Source organism: Calidris pugnax, unplaced genomic scaffold, assembly GCF_001431845.1.
Source record: "Calidris pugnax isolate Ruff unplaced genomic scaffold, ASM143184v1 scaffold24, whole genome shotgun sequence".
Taxonomy (NCBI): Eukaryota; Metazoa; Chordata; class Aves; order Charadriiformes; family Scolopacidae; genus Calidris; species Calidris pugnax.
In genome coordinates, this window is record NW_015090922.1 from 30034059 (window position 1) to 30055536 (window position 21478).

Below are 21478 nucleotides of genomic sequence, written 5' to 3' on the forward strand. Positions count from 1 at the left end.
CACACAAAAAACACAAACCACCACCCACCACCTAAACACACAACAACAACCACCAAACCAAAAACCATCACCCACCCACACAGCACCCCACCACAAACCAGTAATCTTGGGCACTAGAGCATGCCCTGAAGAACCATGTCTACACGTTTCTTAAATACCTCCAGGGATGGTGACTCCACCACCTCCCTGGGCAGCCCATTCCAATGCTGGATAACCCTCTCAGTAAAGAAATGTTTCCTAATATCCAATATTTCCTATGGCATTGTATCAGAAATTTAACAATGTAGGAAATATACCACTGAAAGTGATGATTTTGGTATTCGCACAAATTTGAAGACCGTATTTGAAAAGGGGGAACCTAAAACCCTGACTTACCTTAAGCGATTTGGAGCCTTTTGGTATTTTAAGTCTGAATTTATTTGTAGTGCAGCTTTCTCTGCCGATGGATAATGGGTAATTAGACAAGATTTGAAAGTCAGTATGGATAGAAGACCTGCCGCTGGTGGCAGGATGCAGCATTAGCCTTGCCATAGTATCAGGACATCTTGGGGCCTCTCCTGACCTTGCTGGTGCGTGTGTTTTGCTGCAGCTGAAGTCCTGCGTCTCCTCTGAAGTCTGAAGAGAGCAGCTATTCAGCCTTGGCACCAGCCTCAATTCAAGAAAAGTGAAAAACCCTCAGCCATCAGATTTTCATTTATGAAGTGCCCTTATCTGTATTTATGGTAGTTTATACTGTTATGGCAGTTGCACTATCAGTGTTTCTTGGCTAGAAGAAATGTTTAGATGGTGACTCTGTCTGTGCCAGAAAAAAGAGGGTGGGGAGGAAGGCTGGAGGAGATGTGTCATGCAGCACTCTTCTAAGCATGACTTAATTTTGATTCTTTCATTCTCTTGTCAGGTGCTGGATTTGATGGAGTGGAAGAAATTAAACGTCACCCTTTCTTTGTTACTATTGACTGGAACGTAAGTGAAACAGAATTTTATTTCTTTTTTTGGTTATTTTTTCTTAGCTAAATTTTTGAAGACAAACTGCCATGCTTAGAAAAAAAGATGAAATTAACCCTAACATAGAGAGCCTGGGAGCTAGGGCCTTTTAAGTGTGCGCCTTTGTCTCTTGCATACATATTTGGCAGTGTTAGCTTTACAGTTGGACTCGATGATCTTGAAGGTATTTTCCAACCTAAATGATTCTATGATTCTATATATACATTTCTTCACACACCCACAAATGAAAGAAATAGAAAGATGCTTTCAACATTGCCTTTTTTTTCTACCTGCTTGTTTCTGTTTCGGCTGATGGTCTGGCTTATCACGACACTACCTGAGGCTATTTGCAGTATTCTGCAGAATAATTTCCACATTCAGATCTAATAAACATGATGCATTGATTGTGGGAGCTGGACTGGAGTGAAAATGAGCAGCTTTAAATGAAAGAATTCCTGTAATGCTTCAATTGCAGAAGAAAAGAGAGCCAAAGGACTGGGCTTTAAAGAGATTCTCCAGAGGGAGCCAATCTGATGCTCCAGGTCCCTCCATCTTCCTACTTTTATACGTTCTGTATTGAAATTCTTGACCCTTCTCACTGGGTCGGGCAAGCTGGACTAGATGCTGGTCTATTCTTTCTGATATCAGGGACCTCCAGGAATCCTTTTCTCTCTTGGAATTATTCAGAGCAGACCTGGGGCTGTTCTTAAACAAACTTGCTGCCAATAGTTCCAAGGAGCTCCCAGACCTCCAGGAGCACTCTTTTCCCAAGTAGCATGGTGCTACTGGGACTGGCTGGGTATTGGTAGAGCAGGTTATGCTACTTAATGATGGGGGAATCATAAATCTTCCAACAGGATAGCTTTGTCAACTCCTTCTTCTCAGTTTTGGCCTAAGTGACCATAGGACAGGATCTGGGCCTTCTGCTATATTGCGATGGGGGATACTGAAAAGCACAACATAGATGGATTTTCAGAAGAGCGATTTTAAATCACTGAGTATACAAGTGAACCGGACAGAACAGGAAACAGCAACTCCTCTTACAAGTGGTTGATGTTTTATTGGGGTGAGTCATTAATTTAACATCAGCACTCAAAATTGGAACAGCAAACATTTGATCAAATGTAACATGGTTCAAGTAAGACGTGTCAGACATGATTCACAGAATGGTAAACAAGGATTTATTTTATTGCTATCAGCTACAGCTCATAAAGCTGGTGGTAGAGATTAGCTAACTGTTCAATTTAGATTTGCAACAGGTTAAACTTTCTCACATTTTCAGCATCATATTTGTTCAGCTCAACTTATTTTTAGACAAACCTGGAGGCAAACACATTTTGTTTTCTGATTGAGACACCTACCAGTGCATTAGAACTCCCGTTTGCTATGTCCTCTAGAATTTTCTAGTTTAATTTAACCTTACCTGTGTTGTGGTATTGTTACCTCTCTTTAATATTTGATCTGAATTGATCACACTGATGCAGTTCTCACTATAAATTCTGATAAAACAACATGAATGTATGTGACAGAGCCAGGGCTTTATAATAAAGGTAATTCCTCTGTGAAAGCACATTTTGTGGTGCGAAGGTGGCGTTTGAAAGGCCCACAGAATCGTTTGTCTTGGAAAAAACTCATTAATCTAATTCAAATTGCATGTTAAAGAGTTGGCATGACTCACAAGCATGTTAAGAGATGATCATTGAAAGTGGAATTTGAAATTTTCCTTTATGATCCAGCTGACTTTTAGTCCCACTGCATATATTCTGGAGTCTAGATTCTCTTTCCTCTTCTGCTTCTTACTAATCATGGGATTCTGTATAAAGATTTTACATTTATGAAAATGTTAAATCTTTAAATGAAAAGAATGAAATCTTTAAATGAAAAGAAAAAGTAAAGAATCCCAAAGAGTTGGGTTTGTTATTATTGCTATTATTATTTTCTGTATTCCTCTGATATCTCCACAGTTCTCAGCTTTGCAATCAAAAATACAGGTCAGGTGCATATACCTTAACGTAATAAGGAGCACTTGAGCACAGGGAGGGTTTCTCCTGTGTTTGCTGGTGGAGCAACTCAGTAACTCACCACAGAGAAATGAGGCTCTGCATCTTGGAAAGGTTTTCAGAAAAGTCAGTTCTGGACTATGCGATTCCTCAAGACCACCTTCTCTCATGTTGATTGGTGATTGTTTCAAGCACAGTTCTTTAGAGAACAATTTCATGCTTGTCCTAAGGAAATTTTACATTGTCTTTTTGTGGACGTGTTAGAGAAATATCTAGCATAGAGAGGCTAGGTATGCTTGAACATGACTTGGAGCTAGAGAGGCATGTGGATTTAATTGCCCTCTGATTTCTTATCTAGCCCTCTAACTTAGCTGTAAAATGTAGCTGTAAAGATCCATTTTAATCCAACATAATTAGTGCTTATTGCACTCTCTTGGAGGCAGAAAGATCGTTTTTACACAGGTCAGCTATCATCTTTGTAATGTATTTGCTCATTTAACCCTAATTTTACTATCACTCAGGGAGATCTTGGGAGCTTTATCTAGTTACAGCCACTGTAAACATTTCAGGGTGGTGTGAGCCAGCCTGGCCCAGAGCTGAAGCCAGGGCTTTGCCTTACGATGGTGATGATGATCCAGCCAACTGCTAACGTGTTCTCTGTGGGCAGAAACAGAGCAGGGTCAGAGAACAGAAATGGATCAGGCGCAGAGGTTTAGTGCTGATCTCTATACAGTTGCAGGAGAAGAGTCCCTGATGCCCTCATTTTGTTCTCCCATCATGTATACAGAATCACTCACATCAATTTGCAGGCAGTCAGCAAACAACATTGTTGAGGCAGGACATGAATGTTGATTTATTTTATACCTTGGTAATATAAAGACCTCAGAGAGCAAGAGGCAAGCTCTTCTGGAGAGCTTCTATACTACCTTGGCAGCTATGATAGACAGGAGTGCTGTGACTGACTGCATAGAAACTTTCACTGACTGTAGTAAAATGATCCTCCATCGAGGCCCCCTTATCACGAAGGGTCAGAACGGGTCTTCTAGGAACCCAGTGGGAAATAGGTCTTTTTTTAAGCAAGATTTTTCCTACAAATGATGTGATAACCAGGAACAAATCACCAAGTTGCTTCATGTAATTTTAGAAAGAGATTCAAAACAGCAATGAGTTGGCTGCTTCCTTCCAAGTTGTGTGTGAAGTGCAGATATCACCGTGATGAGGTCATTAGAATCGTAGACAGAAATGTATAAATTGCATCTTCATTTCAGAGTACTGTCAGAGCTGTTTCCTCAGGCTTTGGGTTGGGGCTTGGTTATTGTCTCTGTCGCTGAAGTGTTCACCTGTTGGAGCAGTCATTTCCCACTTGTTTCCCATCTCTCACTGTCCTCAATCAGATGCAACCAGACATAGTGTCTGAAGGCAGCAAACTTTAGATGAAGGCAAGTACACACAGTGGAAACACAATATTCAGAGTAAAAAAAGCCCCCTGTTACGATGCGGCAGATGCTCCTGAGAAGCAGAGGAGCGCTGATGACCACTGCACGCAGAGGCAGTAGGTGCAATCCCAGAAAACATGAATGTGGCCAAAGAACAACTGTCCTCCTCCTGTTCTTTCCCAGATGCCATTCCCATGTTCCAGGGTGCCATTCTTCAGCACAAATCTCCAGCCACCCTAGGCTTAACGTCTGGTGTGTGAGTAGCACTAATTGTCCACTAAGTGGACAATCTGACACAGAGCTTTTGTGCCCAAACTTAAATGTTGGCAGGAGCTCATCTCTGTAACATTCTCGTTTTACAGCTAGTGCCACCCAGTAACAAAACCCTTAATTCCCACTTCCCAGGGTGAAAAATAGATGAAGGTTTCTGCAAATATCAGTCTTGCTGCTCTAAGGCATTTAGCAGGCCCTGTGACGCAAATTCAACACATCCTTTGTTAAATGAATGGACTGTCTTTCATGATTAAGGCTGGGATTTACAGAGAGGAGATTAGATGCCCAGTTCTTTCTGAGTTTTACCTGCTTACGACTCTTGCAACCCCTTTTCTCCCCAAGACAAGCAGACCCAAACCAAGTTGGCCTCAGATAATTTCAGTTATTGGCTCTGAGAAAGCACAGTCTGGTTCCTGCTTTTTTTTATTAGTGTTTCTTCTTTCCAGGTCATGCATAAAGGATTGCTGGGTTTTCATTGAAAATGAAAAATGAAATCCCTTTTTGCAGACTGCAGCCGGAGGAGTGGGCTATAAACAGTAGTTTTTGTTTAGCTGACAGGCTAAATTGGAACTAGAGCAAATGACATGCTAGAAAATGAACTGTCAAATACAGCTGAGGGAAAGAGTGGGAAGCAAGTGGACTTGAGTTCTATTTCTTTCAATATTAATCAGAGATCAAATAAAACTGAAAACATGAATTATTTAATTGTGGGTTTTACCAACAGCAAAAAATTGATCCCAGGGTCTGAATTTTTCTAGCTAGCTTTTCTATCATTTGCAGGCAATAACTTTGAGTCATTAATCTAGGAGACAACAAGCATTTGAGAAGGTACTTCATCCTTTTGTCTGCTTATTGGATTTTCCACAGCAGGTGTATGTATCAAGGGAGTTTATTCTCACTCTTCAAATGCGTCACTGTGGAGGGTAGCATCTTTCTGTTTCCAGGAGGTGTCTAAGGAATAATTCAATTCTTCATCAAAGAAACTCAGTTGAGGAAATGACTAAATAGTTTTTAATTAAATTAAACTGTTTTCTTTTTCTTGATACTTGCCAGGCACATGCACAGTTTACATCTTTGGGGGTTTTTTCAGAGTGCATTTTTTTAAAGATGATGAAAAATTAACTGCTTATAAATAACAAGAGACAGACACGTGTCACAGCATTTTGTTACTACTCTCCCTAGTGTATTACTTGAGTCCCAGCTGAGGAGGTGTTCATATGAAGCACATATTAGGGCTCTGGTAACACACATTAAGTAAAGGTCATTAAGACCTAGGGGAAAATTAGTTCTTTGAAAAAAAAGAAGTTTTTTGTCCCAGATCAGAAAGGAAGCTGATAGAACCTCATAGTTTCTCAAACTGCTATAGAACTCTGTTCTAGTGAATTCATAGGTACTTATTAATCTGAAGGTTCTGATTATCAAAATTTCAGAAGGATGTGAGGGGTTGATAAGTAGAAAGAAGCATGAATAATGTATCCAGGTGTGACTATCTAAATCAGGACTTTCACACCTTGGAGTTTATCCCCCTCATTCTGTGGATTAGGCGCTCCCTCCACACAGCCTCTGGATCCGACAGCCATGCACAGTGATTCCTGATACCTGTCAGTCACATTTTATGCGATAAATCATTGTTGTGGCCAGTTTTAAAAAACGGGTTTGGGATGTGGGGGTTATTCTTTACTGGGAAAGACAGAGAAATTACATTCTCAATGAAACATTAAGGGCTAAGGAATACATTTCTCCTTTACAGATGGGGAAGCAATGTGAAAGAAAATAACATCTTCAACTTCTTATAGTTGTGCAAAATAACACACATAACACCCAACCTGAAATTTAAATGCTCCAGTTAACACTAACATATCCGAAGTCTCTTTTGAACACCTAATAAGATGTGCCAAAATAATAATTTGGATATGAAAAATGGGATTTAAACTAGGACAACTGGGACCCTGGTCCTATTAAAATAGGTGGTGGAACTCCTAGTGGCTTGTGCATACAGAGCCAGGATTACCATGACTTGGGCTGTAGATAACTGTTTAAACTTTGCTAGAAGTTATGTGACAGCCTGATAGAAATAGTCAAAGATGAGATTTGAAACTTAACTTGCTATGTTATTTGCCACTCTGGTTGATTTCTGTTGGAAGAGATCAAGGTGATCCATCAGCCCCAGATAGTTTGGGGACCACCATAAGAGATAATAGGTTAATACATTTCACCTAATATGAAAAATATTCTTGGAAAATCTCAAAGGATCTCAAATCCTCCAAAAGATTTATTCTCTGTGTCTATATAAAATGACGGCTGTGATTCTTACCATTTTCTTAGATCAGCTTGTGTCACATTGTGTTTCGCAGTCTACAGGATGTGGGTTTTTAAAGGAAGATGAATTCTGCCTGCAGCAAGCCTTCATTTTTAACTGTGTTGGGCTGGCCTGTGGTTTAGTGTGCTTCAGTGAATTGGCTTTGGTTGTAGTGGCTCACTCCGAGAACTGGAGCCAGTGTGGGATGGGAAAGCCCATAGATGACACTGCTCTGCTTGTTCTTGGTGCTCAAAGATTTCATTGAGTTACCCGATTCAAGAGCTTGGGGCAGTTGTAGGCAGTTTACCTTTTGCTGTTCCTAGTTGTCTAGTCAGAAACACCAGAAGTAATTTTTATCACAAGTGGAAAAGGAAATGGAAACAGGAGTCATCTGGGTTGCGCTCAGAGGAGGCGCCTTTCACTCGCACAAGCAACTTCTTTGTTTCCATCCCCTCCCAGCAAGCAAATTTGTGATTACACATCTTTAGGTGGCGTGTGACTCATGATGAATCTTAAATCCCTCCCTAGTAGTGGAGGATGTGGGTTAGGGATTCAAAATACAAATGTAGCTCCAACAGCACTTAAGAAACTACAGATGGGGGGAAGGAATTAAGAGGCTAGGGAGAATATGGTTACGATAATCAAAAGAGAGTGCAGTTCCTGAATGATGTACAACTCTAAAACATGTTCCAATTTTTGGACCTCACAGGATGAGTGGTGCATTTAATTCTAGGAGGAAGCATACGCTTCCTGCAGTAGGACTGCAGTTGTGAATTAAGACAAATAAAGGGAAGCTGGAAGCAAATAGCTTTCTCAAGGTGAAATCCTAGCAACAGAAAAGCCTTCAGTAGGTGCTGAGTTCTCTTTGAAAGTTCTGGGAGGACATAAAAAGCTATATGTTAATTACTAGGTTGATACTTTTCAGTTGATGAGTGACACTTCCTGCCTAAGAGTGCAACTGGCTTTTAATTGTTTGGAAGACTGGCTTTCCATTGTGGCTCACAGCAATTATTAATCTCTTTTTCTCTCAGAAGATATGGAGCAGTTTTACGCAAGCAGGAACTTTTTATGGTGAAATGGCCATTAATTATTGCAGAGTCATTTCCAGTCTCACCATTCCACTTTTCCCGGGAATCATAATTCAACCACAAACATATGCTTTATGCTAATGCTAATACTATGGTACAGAATGGCTGCCTCAGGAGCCTTTATTTATCTATGCAAAATCAAGTTCAAATTATATTGATGTGTATATATCTTAAGTTTGACCACATGCTTTGTATTACAGAAGTTAAGTCACCACAAACCCCACAGTTAAAAAGAATCTTCCTGCATGCAAAAAGCTGGACAAGCATGTATTAATCTCCATTAAATATTTTGGAAAATCAGCTCATTATGAAGTTGTTTTAAGAGCTAACCTAAAATACATAATACAAACAGTCATAAAATTGAACTCTCCAGCTCCTATTATGACTTGAAAGTTTGGATGAAACGTTGTGTTTATGCTCAGACATGGTAATTATTGGGCACTGTCTGTGGCAACTAATTCAGACCTTTGAAACCTGAGAACAAAAGCATTGCTAGAAAGGGAGTGCAGTCTAGGGACTAAACATGGGGTAGGGAGTAAAACTGGAGCTCTTCTTCCCCACGCTGCCATCAGCATGATGTTCCAGTTTGGCCATTTCAAGCAGAGATGATGCAGAGGTGGCTGAAATCAATAGGACTCTTTCCATTAACCTCTGCAGGCTTTGGATCAGATCCAGACATGCTGCAGCTCAGTGTTTGTATGCCAGAATATGTGTGTGTGTGTGTGCACGCGTGGGTATGAATGCTTCCAAAGGAGCACAGCGTAGCAATGTCTTAAAGATCACTAAGTATGATTAAAGAGGTAATAAAGGTGGAGTATCAGCATGCATTTATGGTGACTGTTACTTATGTGATGCCCTGCGTGCCCCCTCACTCGCCAGCACAAACTCAGGCACCTGGCAGTGCTCGCCTGTTACGGACCTTCCTCTCTTCCTTATGTTTTTCCTTGGCTTTGCTCCTCTGCTTAAGCCACTTTTAGGCCTTCAACATGATTCCCCACCCACCTGGAGTGGTTTCCTCCTAACACGTTTTGATGGGAAAATCATCTGATCCTCAGCTCAAGCCCCTTCCCCTTTACCAGATATGCCAAAAGAACAAGTCTCTTGTTTCGGTTGTAAGCACCAGGCAGCCAGGCCTGTTGCTCAGCTCAGTCTGGCAGAGTGTCAAACATATTGCAAGTTCTTGACAAATAATAAATGCCAAACCAGCCACTGCTTCCTGGCAGTTCGTTGTGCTGATTGACGTTGCTGCGCTGCTGAAGTCACCCCTACAGAGTTTCCGGTGTTACCATTGCATGTTCCAGTCCTTGTCCTCAGGCCAGTGATTTTCCAGATGCCCCAGCTGGAATATTGTGCCAGTCTGTGGGCTGACTTTTTACCAGAAACATCTATGTTTATATTCTGGATTCCAGTAACTAAAAAGTGCAGGGACCCTCCAGGGCACAGCTTTTAAGCCAATCAGTCAAGCCAGAGTTCTGGATACGTCATCCTTTTCCATCAGTCCTTCAAGGGTGGCACAGAGTTGATAGAAGACACCCTAAACAAAGCAGGGGAGCCTATCTGCAGATGCTGAAGGTGTACAGATTGTTGATTGTGATCTGTTCTTCTCCTTGTAGAAACTATACAGGAAAGAAATCAAGCCACCGTTCAAGCCCGCAGTGGGACGGCCAGAAGACACCTTTCATTTTGATCCAGAGTTCACGTCTAGGACCCCCACAGGTTAGTAAGGTGGCACAAGGATAATGCCTCTTTTTAGTGAGAAAATTCTTCCCCTCTCTGTTCCAACAGGGTCTAAAAGTCTGATCACCTGTGGCTTTACTGGGTTCTGCAATATCCAGCAGGAAGCAAAGACTGTTTTGCATTTCTAAGAAAATAAGTTCATAAGCATTTCATCAACTCCACATTAATTTTCCCAGGAAGGACAGATTTCACATTTTAAATAGGAAAAATAACTATTGATTTGCAGTTTTATCACTCTTATCGTTGCTTACATTAGCTGAATTTAGCTTTTTAAAATTACCTTGACTTCAAAGAACTTTGTATGTCTGCAAGTTAGTATTTAATTATATATTCCATATTTTTTTTCTTAAATTATGAAATCCCATAGACTATGGACTGTTGGAGGTTAATAAATGGTTAACAATAATGGAGAATCATCAAGTTCTTAGATCAGTGGAGTTAAGCCAACAGGAAATTTAGCCCACAATATTTAGTATTTAGAAAATCCTTGCAGTGAGTATGTTCTTAGAATTTCTCTTTCCTAACAGGAATATCACACTCTGTGCACTATATGTGTGAAGGTGATCATTGCACAAAGCACCATCTTTCCAGTCCTTTAGTGGAAAGCAAGAATATCAGTGACCTCAGGGTGTTAATTCCAGTTGTAACGTTGCCTCTTGCTAGACATGGATAAACTATATTACATTTCTGCCTGTGATAGAAGTACCTATTTATACATTCTAAAATGTAAAAATTCAATTAGCTGCTGTTTGTAAAACACTGGGAAGATGGTAAACACTGTAAATATCACATAGTATTGTTGTAATAACCAAGTATAATGTCTCAAGCTACAACCCTTAAATTGCCCCAGAACTGTTGTAGTGAGAATAAAAGATCTGAGCTTTCATTATGAAAAACCCTGCATTGTAGCACACAAATCAGAGCTGAGATTTCCTGTAGGTTTTGTTCAGCCTTATGACCTTCAGCCTTTTTCTTAAAAGTACCCCAAACCTCTATTCAGAGCCTGGCTCAAGCCTCCTTTCATGGGGTATGAAATAATGGTGTCTATTCAAAGTATTTTAACAGTCTTGGTTCTTAGTTTTTTTTTGCAAAGTTGTGCTGACTTTCACAACCTATAAAAAATTTTACACTCTGATTATTTGGGTTTAACTGGGGCATCCACCTGTCTCCAGTATAGATTAGTGATGTTCTGATGTTCCTGTCCCACCTCATTAAAACAAATGATCTTTGGATACCAGACATTTCACACCTTTGATTTTAGCTTTTAGTCAGTTTTCAGAGGAATCCATTTCTCTGAAATATCAGAGGCTGCAGGTTAATCTGATCTTGAGAGAAGTGCAGGCTGGTGCTGCCCTGGAAAGTCTCAGAGAAACACTGAGATTTTGGATAGCTTTGGAAGTTCACACTTCATTGGTTGTACTGGCATGAAAACACTCATACTTCATGCAGTGCAGGGTTATATTTTACACTCTGCATGTTTCTTCTGCTGTGTAATTCAATTTGATATCTCCTGCAAGGCACTGACTCAGAAGATTTGTCGTTGGGTGGTGCCTTGGGCGGGGAGATGGCCTACCTCAGTTCTCCTTCATGCTACTATGGAATCTGGCCTTAGAATCAAAACCTGGTCTTTCAAAATAGGTGTAATTGAAAGTGTGAATCCCTTTACACTTTCAGAGAGATAGAAAAGCCCTCGCAGACTGGCAGCATATTTCACAGCCCTTGACTGGTTGGGTCAATCGGAAGGAGAGAACATCACAAGAGTGTTTAATACTGGTCCATATTGGTGGTGGGATCAAACAAGAACCTTTTTTATTTTGTGGTTTTTCTGTCATGACAAAGGCCTTATACAAACTTACCCTGTTACTAAGAACATGCCCAGCCAGAAAGCACTGTAAGAATTCCTGTTTCATGATGATGATGCCATTGTTGTATTTTAATGAAGCTGTCAGAAAGACATGACCAAGGAGGAGGCACAGAAACCTCCAGTCATTTTGCACTTTGTCTTTATGAATGATTTCTCCTGCCTGGAAACAGGTTTATGTCAAAGTAACTTGCCGATTCAGTAATTTGCTGTATCTCAGAACGTTACTTTAGTCTAAAGATTGAAACAGCTTTCTGTGGATTCCGAACCTCGGCTCTGAGTGTGCCAAAGATGTGGGTTTTGACATTGACAGTTCATCTCTATGAGTATAGTTTCACATCATTTTTTCTCCAGGAGTCATTTGAGTTGGAGTTGCTTTTTCTGGGCACTTGTTTCCTCAGTCCACCCCTGTGGACCCACATCTCATTTGTGCTGACTCAGCTCCTCACAGGGAGCAGGAGACTGAAGCAATCCAGGTTATAAATGGTGATTTGAACATGGCACAAACCAAGGTCATTCTGGTGATCCAACTTAGATTTCAGTCCACAGATGGTTATACTCTGCTGTAAGTGATGTGGCAGTGTGCTGTAACCAGCAGGGATGTCTTAGGCTTGCTTTACTGCTGAGAAAAATATGTAAAATTGCGCCTCAAGTATCTAAATTTCCTCCTCTGCAAATGAGATAACGATGTTTGCTAACCCCAGTGAAGTGTACTGAAGTAAATTACTTAAGATTTATGAAGCCTTTGAAAATCCTGTAAAGTTAGATGCTCTAGTGGGATAAAGCATTATGACTTTCACAGGGAGAAAGATAACCATTATACAAGATTGGTGTTTGCAATTGGGTATAATTCAGACATATGAAATTATTCTGGATTTATCAAGACTAGGAAAATTATTTCGGTTTCATAGCTATCAGTTAATTAACGGTATTTAAACATATTTTGCACAGGCGTTTTTATGTTTAATTTATACAATGGGCATATCAGTTGTTGGTGGTGAATATTTAATATGGAACACCAAATGATCTGTTTGTCTTCTACAACATTCGATGAAGAGGTTGGCAGTAAATTGCGAAGGAACAGTTATTTTTAAATAGAGATGACCTAGCACTTACGTTTTAGAGCCGGATCACAGCTTTTCTGAAGTTCAGGAGTGTTCAGATTTGAATTATTGTCATTCCTTTTTTTAAAGCAAGCATTCTTTCCTCTTAATTAATCCCTCTTGGAAAATCACTGTTGTCTATATGCCATTGTAAGAAGTACCCAGTGATGCAAGAGGTCTAATGTGATTCATCTATGTATTTGCAAGGAGAGTGCCCGCCAATACACTGAGATAAACAAGTAGCCCACGTCATTTTACCAAAAGACAATGTACTTTGCAGTGAGGTCTGACTTGCTGTGTATATTTCTGACTCCTTTCAAAGCTGAGGCAGCTTTGTAATGAGATATAGAATCAGTTTTGTTTATTTCCAAGCAGATAATTTGTTTTTACCATATTCTGGCTTCAGATCCTCTGTTTGTTTGGCCAGTGGATTTGTACAGGGAACGCTGACAGAAGGAAACACATTCCCACATATTTTCAGGACCTCCAACAACCATTGTCCTAGACACTAATGGGTCACAGTGATGGTGTAGGCCGGTGGGTCAGACATAAGATCCAGTGGGGATATATTTTTACTCTACTGAAACCGGCTATTTACAGACTCCTACAAGGAGATAGCTTTCTAAAGAAAGTTTAGCTTTGTAACCTTGCCATGCTAAGTCACCTATTGCATTGGAGGAAATGTGAAGAGGAGGGGGAAAAATAATGAAACCCAACAAAAGAACAAATAAAAGCTGAGCAAACTTTAGTGCTATAGGTTTTATAATACCCAGAACAAGGAATGGTTTGCAATGCAACTCTTTCTTGCTTATGAAAATGCCTGGGACAAAACACATACTGGGTAGAAAGATCTCTTTAAAGCCTTTCAAAATTTTAAGTGAAGTGCAATTCTTCTCTTCTTGGTTTGTTTCTCTCACTGAGCAGGGACGTAGCTACCAGGAACTGCTCTCTAGTAATTTCATTCCAAACGTAGAATTCAGAGCTCTGATTTACAGCCATTCCTCCCCTGAATTTGACATGTCAAGGGAAGGAGTGGGGAGAAAAAGTCCATGAAATTTAGTTAAAACACTCCTAGTCATTTTGTTCACCTGAGGACAAGTCAACCAGCATCTTCCCTCGAGTAAGTCCCAGCTCATAAAGCTGCTCCAGAAAGATCCTTATGAGGCCACAAGCCACCACTACTGGAGCATCACACTTTTACACTTGCTTCAGGTCCTGTCTTCTCTACATTCTCCTGAGCCATACAACATACCACATTACCCAGAAAGCACTAAAGTGCCTTTGTAATGTCTGTAGTCAAGGTGCTCTGTGAAGGACAGATATAGCAGTTTGCAACTTTTTTCCACTCCCTGGAAAATCTTTGTGAAGCCAAAGGGGTGCCCTGCTTTGAGCCATCCATCTTTCTTGTAGCCTTGCCATCCTGTGCCTTCTCTCTGTGTGGATTCCTGGCACAGGTACTGCTTTGCCAAAGAATGAATATGCACTGGGATAGAAACCCCCTGTATCTAGGAGGAGAGATCCTTGCAAACAATAAATACCCCTGCACTGTTCACTTCCAAAGGAACAGGATGGAGAAGGCACACCAAAGCCTTGATATGAAGGTGTATTATATTCACATGTGTCTGTTGGTTTAGCAGAATCTGCTGTTGACCGGCAGGGGTGACTTTGTCTGTTGCAGAAGCTGTGCTATTACTTTCTGATCTTTTGTGCAGCTCATGAGGCCATTTTCTTCCTTCTCCGACAGATTCCCCAGGTGTTCCTCCAAGCGCCAATGCTCATCATCTTTTCAGAGGGTTCAGCTTCGTTGCCTCTAACTTGGTGCAAGAGCCTGCACAGCAGGATGTGCACAAAATCACCGTCCATCCGATTGTGCAGGTACTGATGCTGATGTTACACTTCACGTTTGATAGGCAGATACATATGCACATCGTGTATTCAAACTGCCTCGGCGTTCTCACTGGTATTTCACAGCTACCCAGTGTAGGTAGGAGGTGTTTACATGCAGCATGTGGGAGGTGGAAAATGAGAATTTTTTCCCAAAGCCTTTACCTTTAAGTTCACGTTCTCCACAGCCTTTACAAAGGAAATGGGAACTGCACCTTATCACAACTGAAATTAAAGTACTTCTGAATACTTGAAACGCTATTCCAGCTGTGCATACAGGGCAGGTAATGAAGTGGGGTTTTTAAGTGAATGCACGTCATTCTCAACGGTTTTGCCTTGGATTGTATGATACAGTGTGTGTTGGCAAAGGGCTTAATGAACTACTGTAGGCTCCCACAGGCACAGAGCCCAAGGTCCTGGGTGTGAGGGGTCTCCCTGTTCCTGTTGCTATTGCACAAGAGCCCGGGTGTACTCACATAACTCAGAGCAGTTTGATGGGGGAAGGACACTTGCCAGGCACTTGGTTCTTTGCTACTATTCCCCTACAACGTGCTCTCCAGTTACTGCAATTCAAACCGGAAAGAAAGTACTACAAATGGCTCAGTGCATCAGAGGGACTGTCAATTGGGAGGGAGAACTGGGATGCTCAAAAATGCAGAAAATTCTGCCCACAAGGAAAAAGTTCCTCTCTTACCCACAGCAGGAGGTATACGTACCTCAAGAGGAGAGCCCCTGCCTATGGTTTTTGTAGGTTTTCATAGTTTCCATGTCTATATTAATAATTTAGAGCAGAATATGTCATATTCTTAAAGATCCTCTTACACAACAGTAGGTGAAATGTTACCCAAGCTACTACATCCCAGAATTTTTATCTATATTCCCGTGGTTAGCTTTGTAAAAATGTACTGAATGCAACGCACATAGAAGGTTCTGTGTAGACTTTGTTAGCAAGGATACATTTTCTAGACAGAGGATCATAGAGGATTTTGAGAGTTGCTGGTCTTTTCTTGAGTCCCAGGATGGAGATTGCAGCAAGGCCTTAGGTCTGGGTTTCACCACCTAACCAATCTGCCTGCCCACATGTTTTCCAAAGGGCATATGAACTAATCATGCCACAGTTAAATTTTTACCCTTCAGTAAATAAAATTAGAAAATTTAATTTATTTTTCTACTATTTTCACTAGTAATAAATTTTCTTAAGTTAGGTTGGCTCAAAATAGTAACTTTTCTCTCACACAGAAATCATAGTTAAATGTATTCTGGACAAGACCTCTGGTGGTCTGGAGGCCCACCCCATATGTGGGGTATGTGTTTTGAAGCTTGTGAAGCTATTAGTGGTTTGTAAGTTATTTGGGCCCTCAGTAATTAGAAATAAGTGTATATTGTCAAGTTATGTGGGTTTCTCGAGAGATTTCTGCCCACAGTTTCCTGTGAATCTCTAATAGGAGGTGATTGTCTGCATTCCCTAAATAGTTTAGAAAATCACTGCCTTTTTTCCATTACTTGTGCATGGACAACTCTGTCCTACAGACTGAAAAAAAGATAAAAAGGGAGGGGACACACTTCTTTAAGTAAGGAGCTTCAGATTTTTTTAACTAAACTTCAAAAATCTACTAAGGGCAAGAGAATTACGTGAAGGAGATGAGATCAAGCGCTTCCCTTACTAAGACAAGGCTAGTCCTTGCTTTTTACATCCACATGTCCTGATTACCTTGTCTCTTTTGTCTTTTCCTATAGCAGTTACACGGGAACAACATTCACTTTACAGATGGATACGAGATCAAGGAGGACATAGGAATTGGCTCCTATTCAGTGTGCAAGAGATGTGTTCATAAAGCCACAGAAACAGAGTTTGCAGTGAAGGTAAGAAAGCCTTCTGGTAGGTGCTGGAAATGTGATTGAGACTGCTCTGCCAGCCTGGGCAGCAGTGCAGTCAGTGGATATTTTGTTGGTTTATTTCTTGTTGGTGGGTGTGGCTTTTTCTTTCTTTCTTTCAAAAGATAACAGGTTTCACGATAAGCCCTATATTATTTCTCATACCTTAAGTTCATCAAGTAAAATTCCCGAACGGAAAAAACCTTTACAGTCTTGCGTGGAAATCCTGCTAAGTATTTCAGCCATGCAAACTGGATAATCATCATTAACAAACAAAGTAACATATAAAATGATTGCAAAGTTGAAATAGCACTTTATTCTTCTTTCTCAAGTTATTTGGTTATGACATTTTTTATTGTAATTAGACAGATTTGTCAGTGAAAACCATGACTGCCTTCAAAAACTCAGATTTGGTTTTGTCCCCTTGGCATTCAACACCAACATGCTATACAAAGAAGCAAAAGGCAATCTCCGCAGAGATTCAAAATATTAATTCAGTGGAATTTAGTTGGATATTAAATATAAGTCAGTGAACTTCAGACTAGGTCAAGCAGCACTATGTAAAGGAGAGTCACTGCAGACACAGAGGCCAGGAAGCTGCTAGGATGGAGGTATGAGGAAAGCTTCTCTGACAGGGAAGAACTTGAGTAGAACTGCCTCCGTAGAACTTGTCATGACCAGGGGACTAAGTCACAATCTGTATTAAATGCTACTGAGTGAACAGTGTGCAGTATTCATCTGTTACAGACGGCAGAACAGACCAGAGTATATGGCAAGTGGTTGTGAGGTTACAACTCAGAGGAAGAGTTCAAATATTCAGTTTTCTTTTTGAAAAGGGCATAACAGTTAAAAACCTAATATGTTAGAAAAGTTTTTGTTTTTTTTTTCTTGTACCAAAAAAAGCAAAGAATGGATTAAATGAGGAATTAGTATAATGAATTTCAAAAGACATGGATAGTTAAGGCAGACCCTTTCATTCTGTATGATCTCATGGGAACAGATGGCTTAAGTGAGCATAAGACAAAAAGTAGCTCCCTGAAAGGTATTTACCAAACTTGCAGTAAATGAGGGATTCTAGCCAATTTCTACTCTACTTTTCTTATTTTAAAATTTTAGAAAAGATTTGTAAACTTAACTTATAAATGAGATTGTTTCTTTGCTATTAAATGAGATGACAAGAGCTTGAAGTGATCCAAACTGCAGTACCTGAGATAAATGAGTTGCAGATAGTCAATAGAATAATGCTAAACCTTTTACTCATTCTTATTTTCCATTACAAGACTGATGATAATGCAGTATCCGTGAAAGTCCATGAAAGTTTTGATGTCTGCCCATGGTGGCCACAGAAATCTGGAAACCACTAATAACTGACAATTTGTTGATGTCACTGTTCAAGTAAATGTTGATTTTTCTAGGCTACACCATAATTAGGAGCATGGACCTACCAGCAGGTCCGTGGGCTTGTGCATGAACATGCTAGAATTTTCATTTCTAATGAATGGAAAAATTAGATTTTTCCAGTGTCCAGGTCATTTGTCAACAGATGGCATTATGTGATAGTAGGTATGGGTTCTGGGCAATTAAATTAAATCTGTGATGAACAAAATATATGTTAAATTAAAGGAATAACTTTCATATTTTATTTATATCAAGTATTGCTGTCAGTTTTATCAGTGTAATACAGCCAGTGTGAAACCAAAATAGAAAGACCTCAGTCCTCAAAGATGTCTGAATGCCTGAATCCAGGAGGGTCCAGCACCTACGCAGCAGCTGAGGTTTTAAACTACATCAGAGGATCCAGAGCAAACTCAACACCTGGAGGCACTCAAAACTCCAGTAGAGTTTAACGCTTTGATTACTAGGTTTATGCTCTTTCCCATTTTTATTTATCTTTCCTCTCTTTAGTCCTTTCTTCCTCCATTTCTTACGACTCTTTTCTTGTCATGCCAATATTCTGGGCTCCTGGGTTCAAGAAGGACAGGGAGCTGCTGGATAGAGTACAGCAAAGGCCTACGAAGATGATTAGGGGACTGGAACATCCCTCTTACGAGGAAAGGCTGAGGAACTTGCGTCTTTTTAGTCTGGAGAAGAGAAGACTGAGAGGCGACTTAATACCTAAAGGGTGGGTGTCAAGAGGACGGGGTCAGGCTCTTCTCAGTGTTGCCCAGGGATAGGACAAGAGGTAGTGGGCACAAACTTGAACATAGGAAGTTCCATCTAAAGATGAGGAGAAACTTCTTTACTTTGAGGGTGGCAGAGCACTGGAACAAGTTGCCCAGAGAGGTTGTGGAATCTCCTTCTCTGGAGACATTCAAAACCCTTCTGGACGCCATCCTGTGCAACCTGCTCTGGCAGGGGGGTTGGACTAGATGATCTCCAGAGCTCCCTTCCAAACCCTGTCATTCTGTGATTCTGTGATATGCCTTGATTTTGACTACCAGTTTAGGCAACACACACAATATCTCCGTTTCTGACACAGTGTGAGTCAAACGTGTAGCACAGATTTGGGGTTGGAGATGGTTGGTGGGTTTCTGTTTGTACTGTCTTTCCAGCATATTGAGTGCTGCCTCTTTGATTATTATTCCTACCAATATATTCATTTTACTTTCTTTTCAATTTTATTTTTACTTCATATTAAGATTATATCATTTTGTTATCAAAGTAGCTTGCTTTCATAAAGATTGCACAATGCCACCCATTTCAAGTAATTAGATAGCACAGGAGTTGCAACTGATATTATCATAATTATATATCAGTCCCTTTTGACATGCTCTCTCTATAAAAATCACTGTAATTAGACTCTTTTGATTTCTTTCAGTAAGTATAATTTTCCCAGTGCTCCCTAATACATAATATTCACAGGAAAAAAAAAAATCTGCGGTGACAGTGTGTATGATAGGCAGCAGCCCCGTTAGCTTGGCACCACCTCATTAAAAGCTCCCTCTTTAAGATGAACTGCTGACACGTCAGAGAGCATCATCCCGTCTCCCCAGGGGAAGATGGTGATAGGGAAGGAGGTAAGGAAATGACGTGGTGGCATCACCGCGGGAAGGCACACATCATGTCACTGGGTAAATAATCCCTCCATGGAGACTGCCACTCTCCAGGCCTTATTTACTATTGCTGTGTAGTGCCATACCCAGACAGCAGAGCCAGAGTAACTTGAGTCAGAGCTACAGCTGGAAAATTTACTCGGAAAAAACCAAAACCTTTCCTCACCCAGAAGCAGAATATATTTGTTCAAACGCAAAACATTTCATCCCTTTTCCTTTAGCTGGCCATCTGCAACTAATTGGGGCCCATTTTCTAGAGATAATTAGATGTTTCACAGTGCAAAGAGGTTCTTTGCTGGTGTTGTAAAAGCACTTGAACAGATTTGGAATTTAACTTGTTTCAGATTTTAGTGAGATTGGGCACATCACCCACTGAGTTGCTTTTGGAAGTCCCCCTGGTCACCTCTTTGCACCTTTAGGCACAAAACTGCTTTTGTAAATCCCATCACTGAACCCGCAGGGGAGAATTTTCTTGCAGCCTCTTCCCTCTTCTTCCATGTCATCTGTAAAATGAAATGCTAATAATAAACTATAAATCTATTTTAGACATGCCCTCAGGCTCCTAAATGCAATATTTAAGAATTCCGACTTAATCTCCACTTCTGAGAGCATTTCAATACCATGCAACAGAAAACTGTGTAGACAGCCAGATTTCCCACAAACTGAGTCTACCCTGAAACTAGTAGCCACCTACCTGGCTCAGGGCAGGTAGATGTTGGTTTAGCAAATCTTTGTATCATATTCTATTGCATGTACATACTCTGAGGTACTGTTAAAATTTTACTCTTAGGCTTTTTTCAATCTCATTCCCAAGTGAAAAAAAAGTATACGGATGTGAAATACAAGTAAGTATATTGCTCATTCTTCTGACTGCTTTATCAGACTCGGAAGGGATCTGGGGAAAAACATTTTTCTCCTCTGACAGACCTCTAAGGTGTTTGGGATTCTTCTGCTAGAATATTGATCATGCTGACTACAGTATATAGTGATTTTTAATAGCAAAGGGAACCAGCGTTGTTGATCACAGTTACAAACTTCAACAGTGTAACAGTTGAAGTCAGTTAACTGACTGACAGTCAGTGTAACAGTGAGGTCAGAAGCAAAGGAAAATCAGATCAAACTATTTCAGTCACATCAGTATGTAGAGAAAATAAGTCAATTAAGTAAACGAATGATACTAGAACAGATGGGAGGGATTTCTGTGGATGGAAGAAAGTCTGCAATGGAAGCCTAAACAGATTAAGAACCCTCTTTTGAAAAAAAAAGGAAATGCTACAATTCAGAGTTCTTGGTGAATCAGGTTTTTCAAAACCTGCCAGAGATTTGATGCAATTAGTGTATTCCAAAAGTTTTTCTTTACTTAAAAACATCACAATGGTTTCAAGTTTGGATCCCCGCTGGTGAAGCTTTCAATCTGGATTTTAAGATGTGCTTCTTACTGATGCCAGATTAAGCAAGTTTGCAAAGGACCTCATTGCATCCCCTTTTTTCTAAAGATTTCTCTATTTAGGTTGACTCCTTACCCCCAGGAGAGATTACTGCTGGATATTAGCCAAGTAGAAACTTCTGCTGTTATGGCCTGTTCTACCCCCAATATGGTAATTGTACCTTATATAAGTGAGTTTTGCCTGGGTAGGACTACTAAGCCCTGGTGGGACCGTGTGCTATTTTTGTACCCATGGTTTAAGATACAGTATAAACAAATTAGAGAAAATCTATAGCAGAAAATATGCAAGAATTACAAGGCAAACTCTATCAAGAGAGCTCCAAATATATATGATGTAAGACAGACAAGTCCAGTGGGATGCAATCAAAATCTATAAATATCTCTAAGGTGATATAAATGACGGATGACAACCATTTGGCTGCTAAAGACAGCAAGACA

General features: G+C 40.4%; 1 protein-coding gene across 2 annotated transcripts in view; it reads left to right on the forward strand.

Annotated features, from left to right (window-relative positions):
* RPS6KA2 (ribosomal protein S6 kinase, 90kDa, polypeptide 2) overlaps positions 1-21478 on the forward strand; it is a 292047-nt gene that overhangs the window by 244065 nt on the left and 26504 nt on the right. For both annotated transcript variants that reach the window (XM_014951152.1, XM_014951153.1), the window contains 4 exons: positions 899-963; positions 9694-9796; positions 14526-14656; positions 16403-16528. In XM_014951152.1, the coding sequence (XP_014806638.1) occupies positions 899-963; positions 9694-9796; positions 14526-14656; positions 16403-16528 (425 nt within the window). The remainder of the gene's footprint in view (positions 1-898; positions 964-9693; positions 9797-14525; positions 14657-16402; positions 16529-21478) is intronic.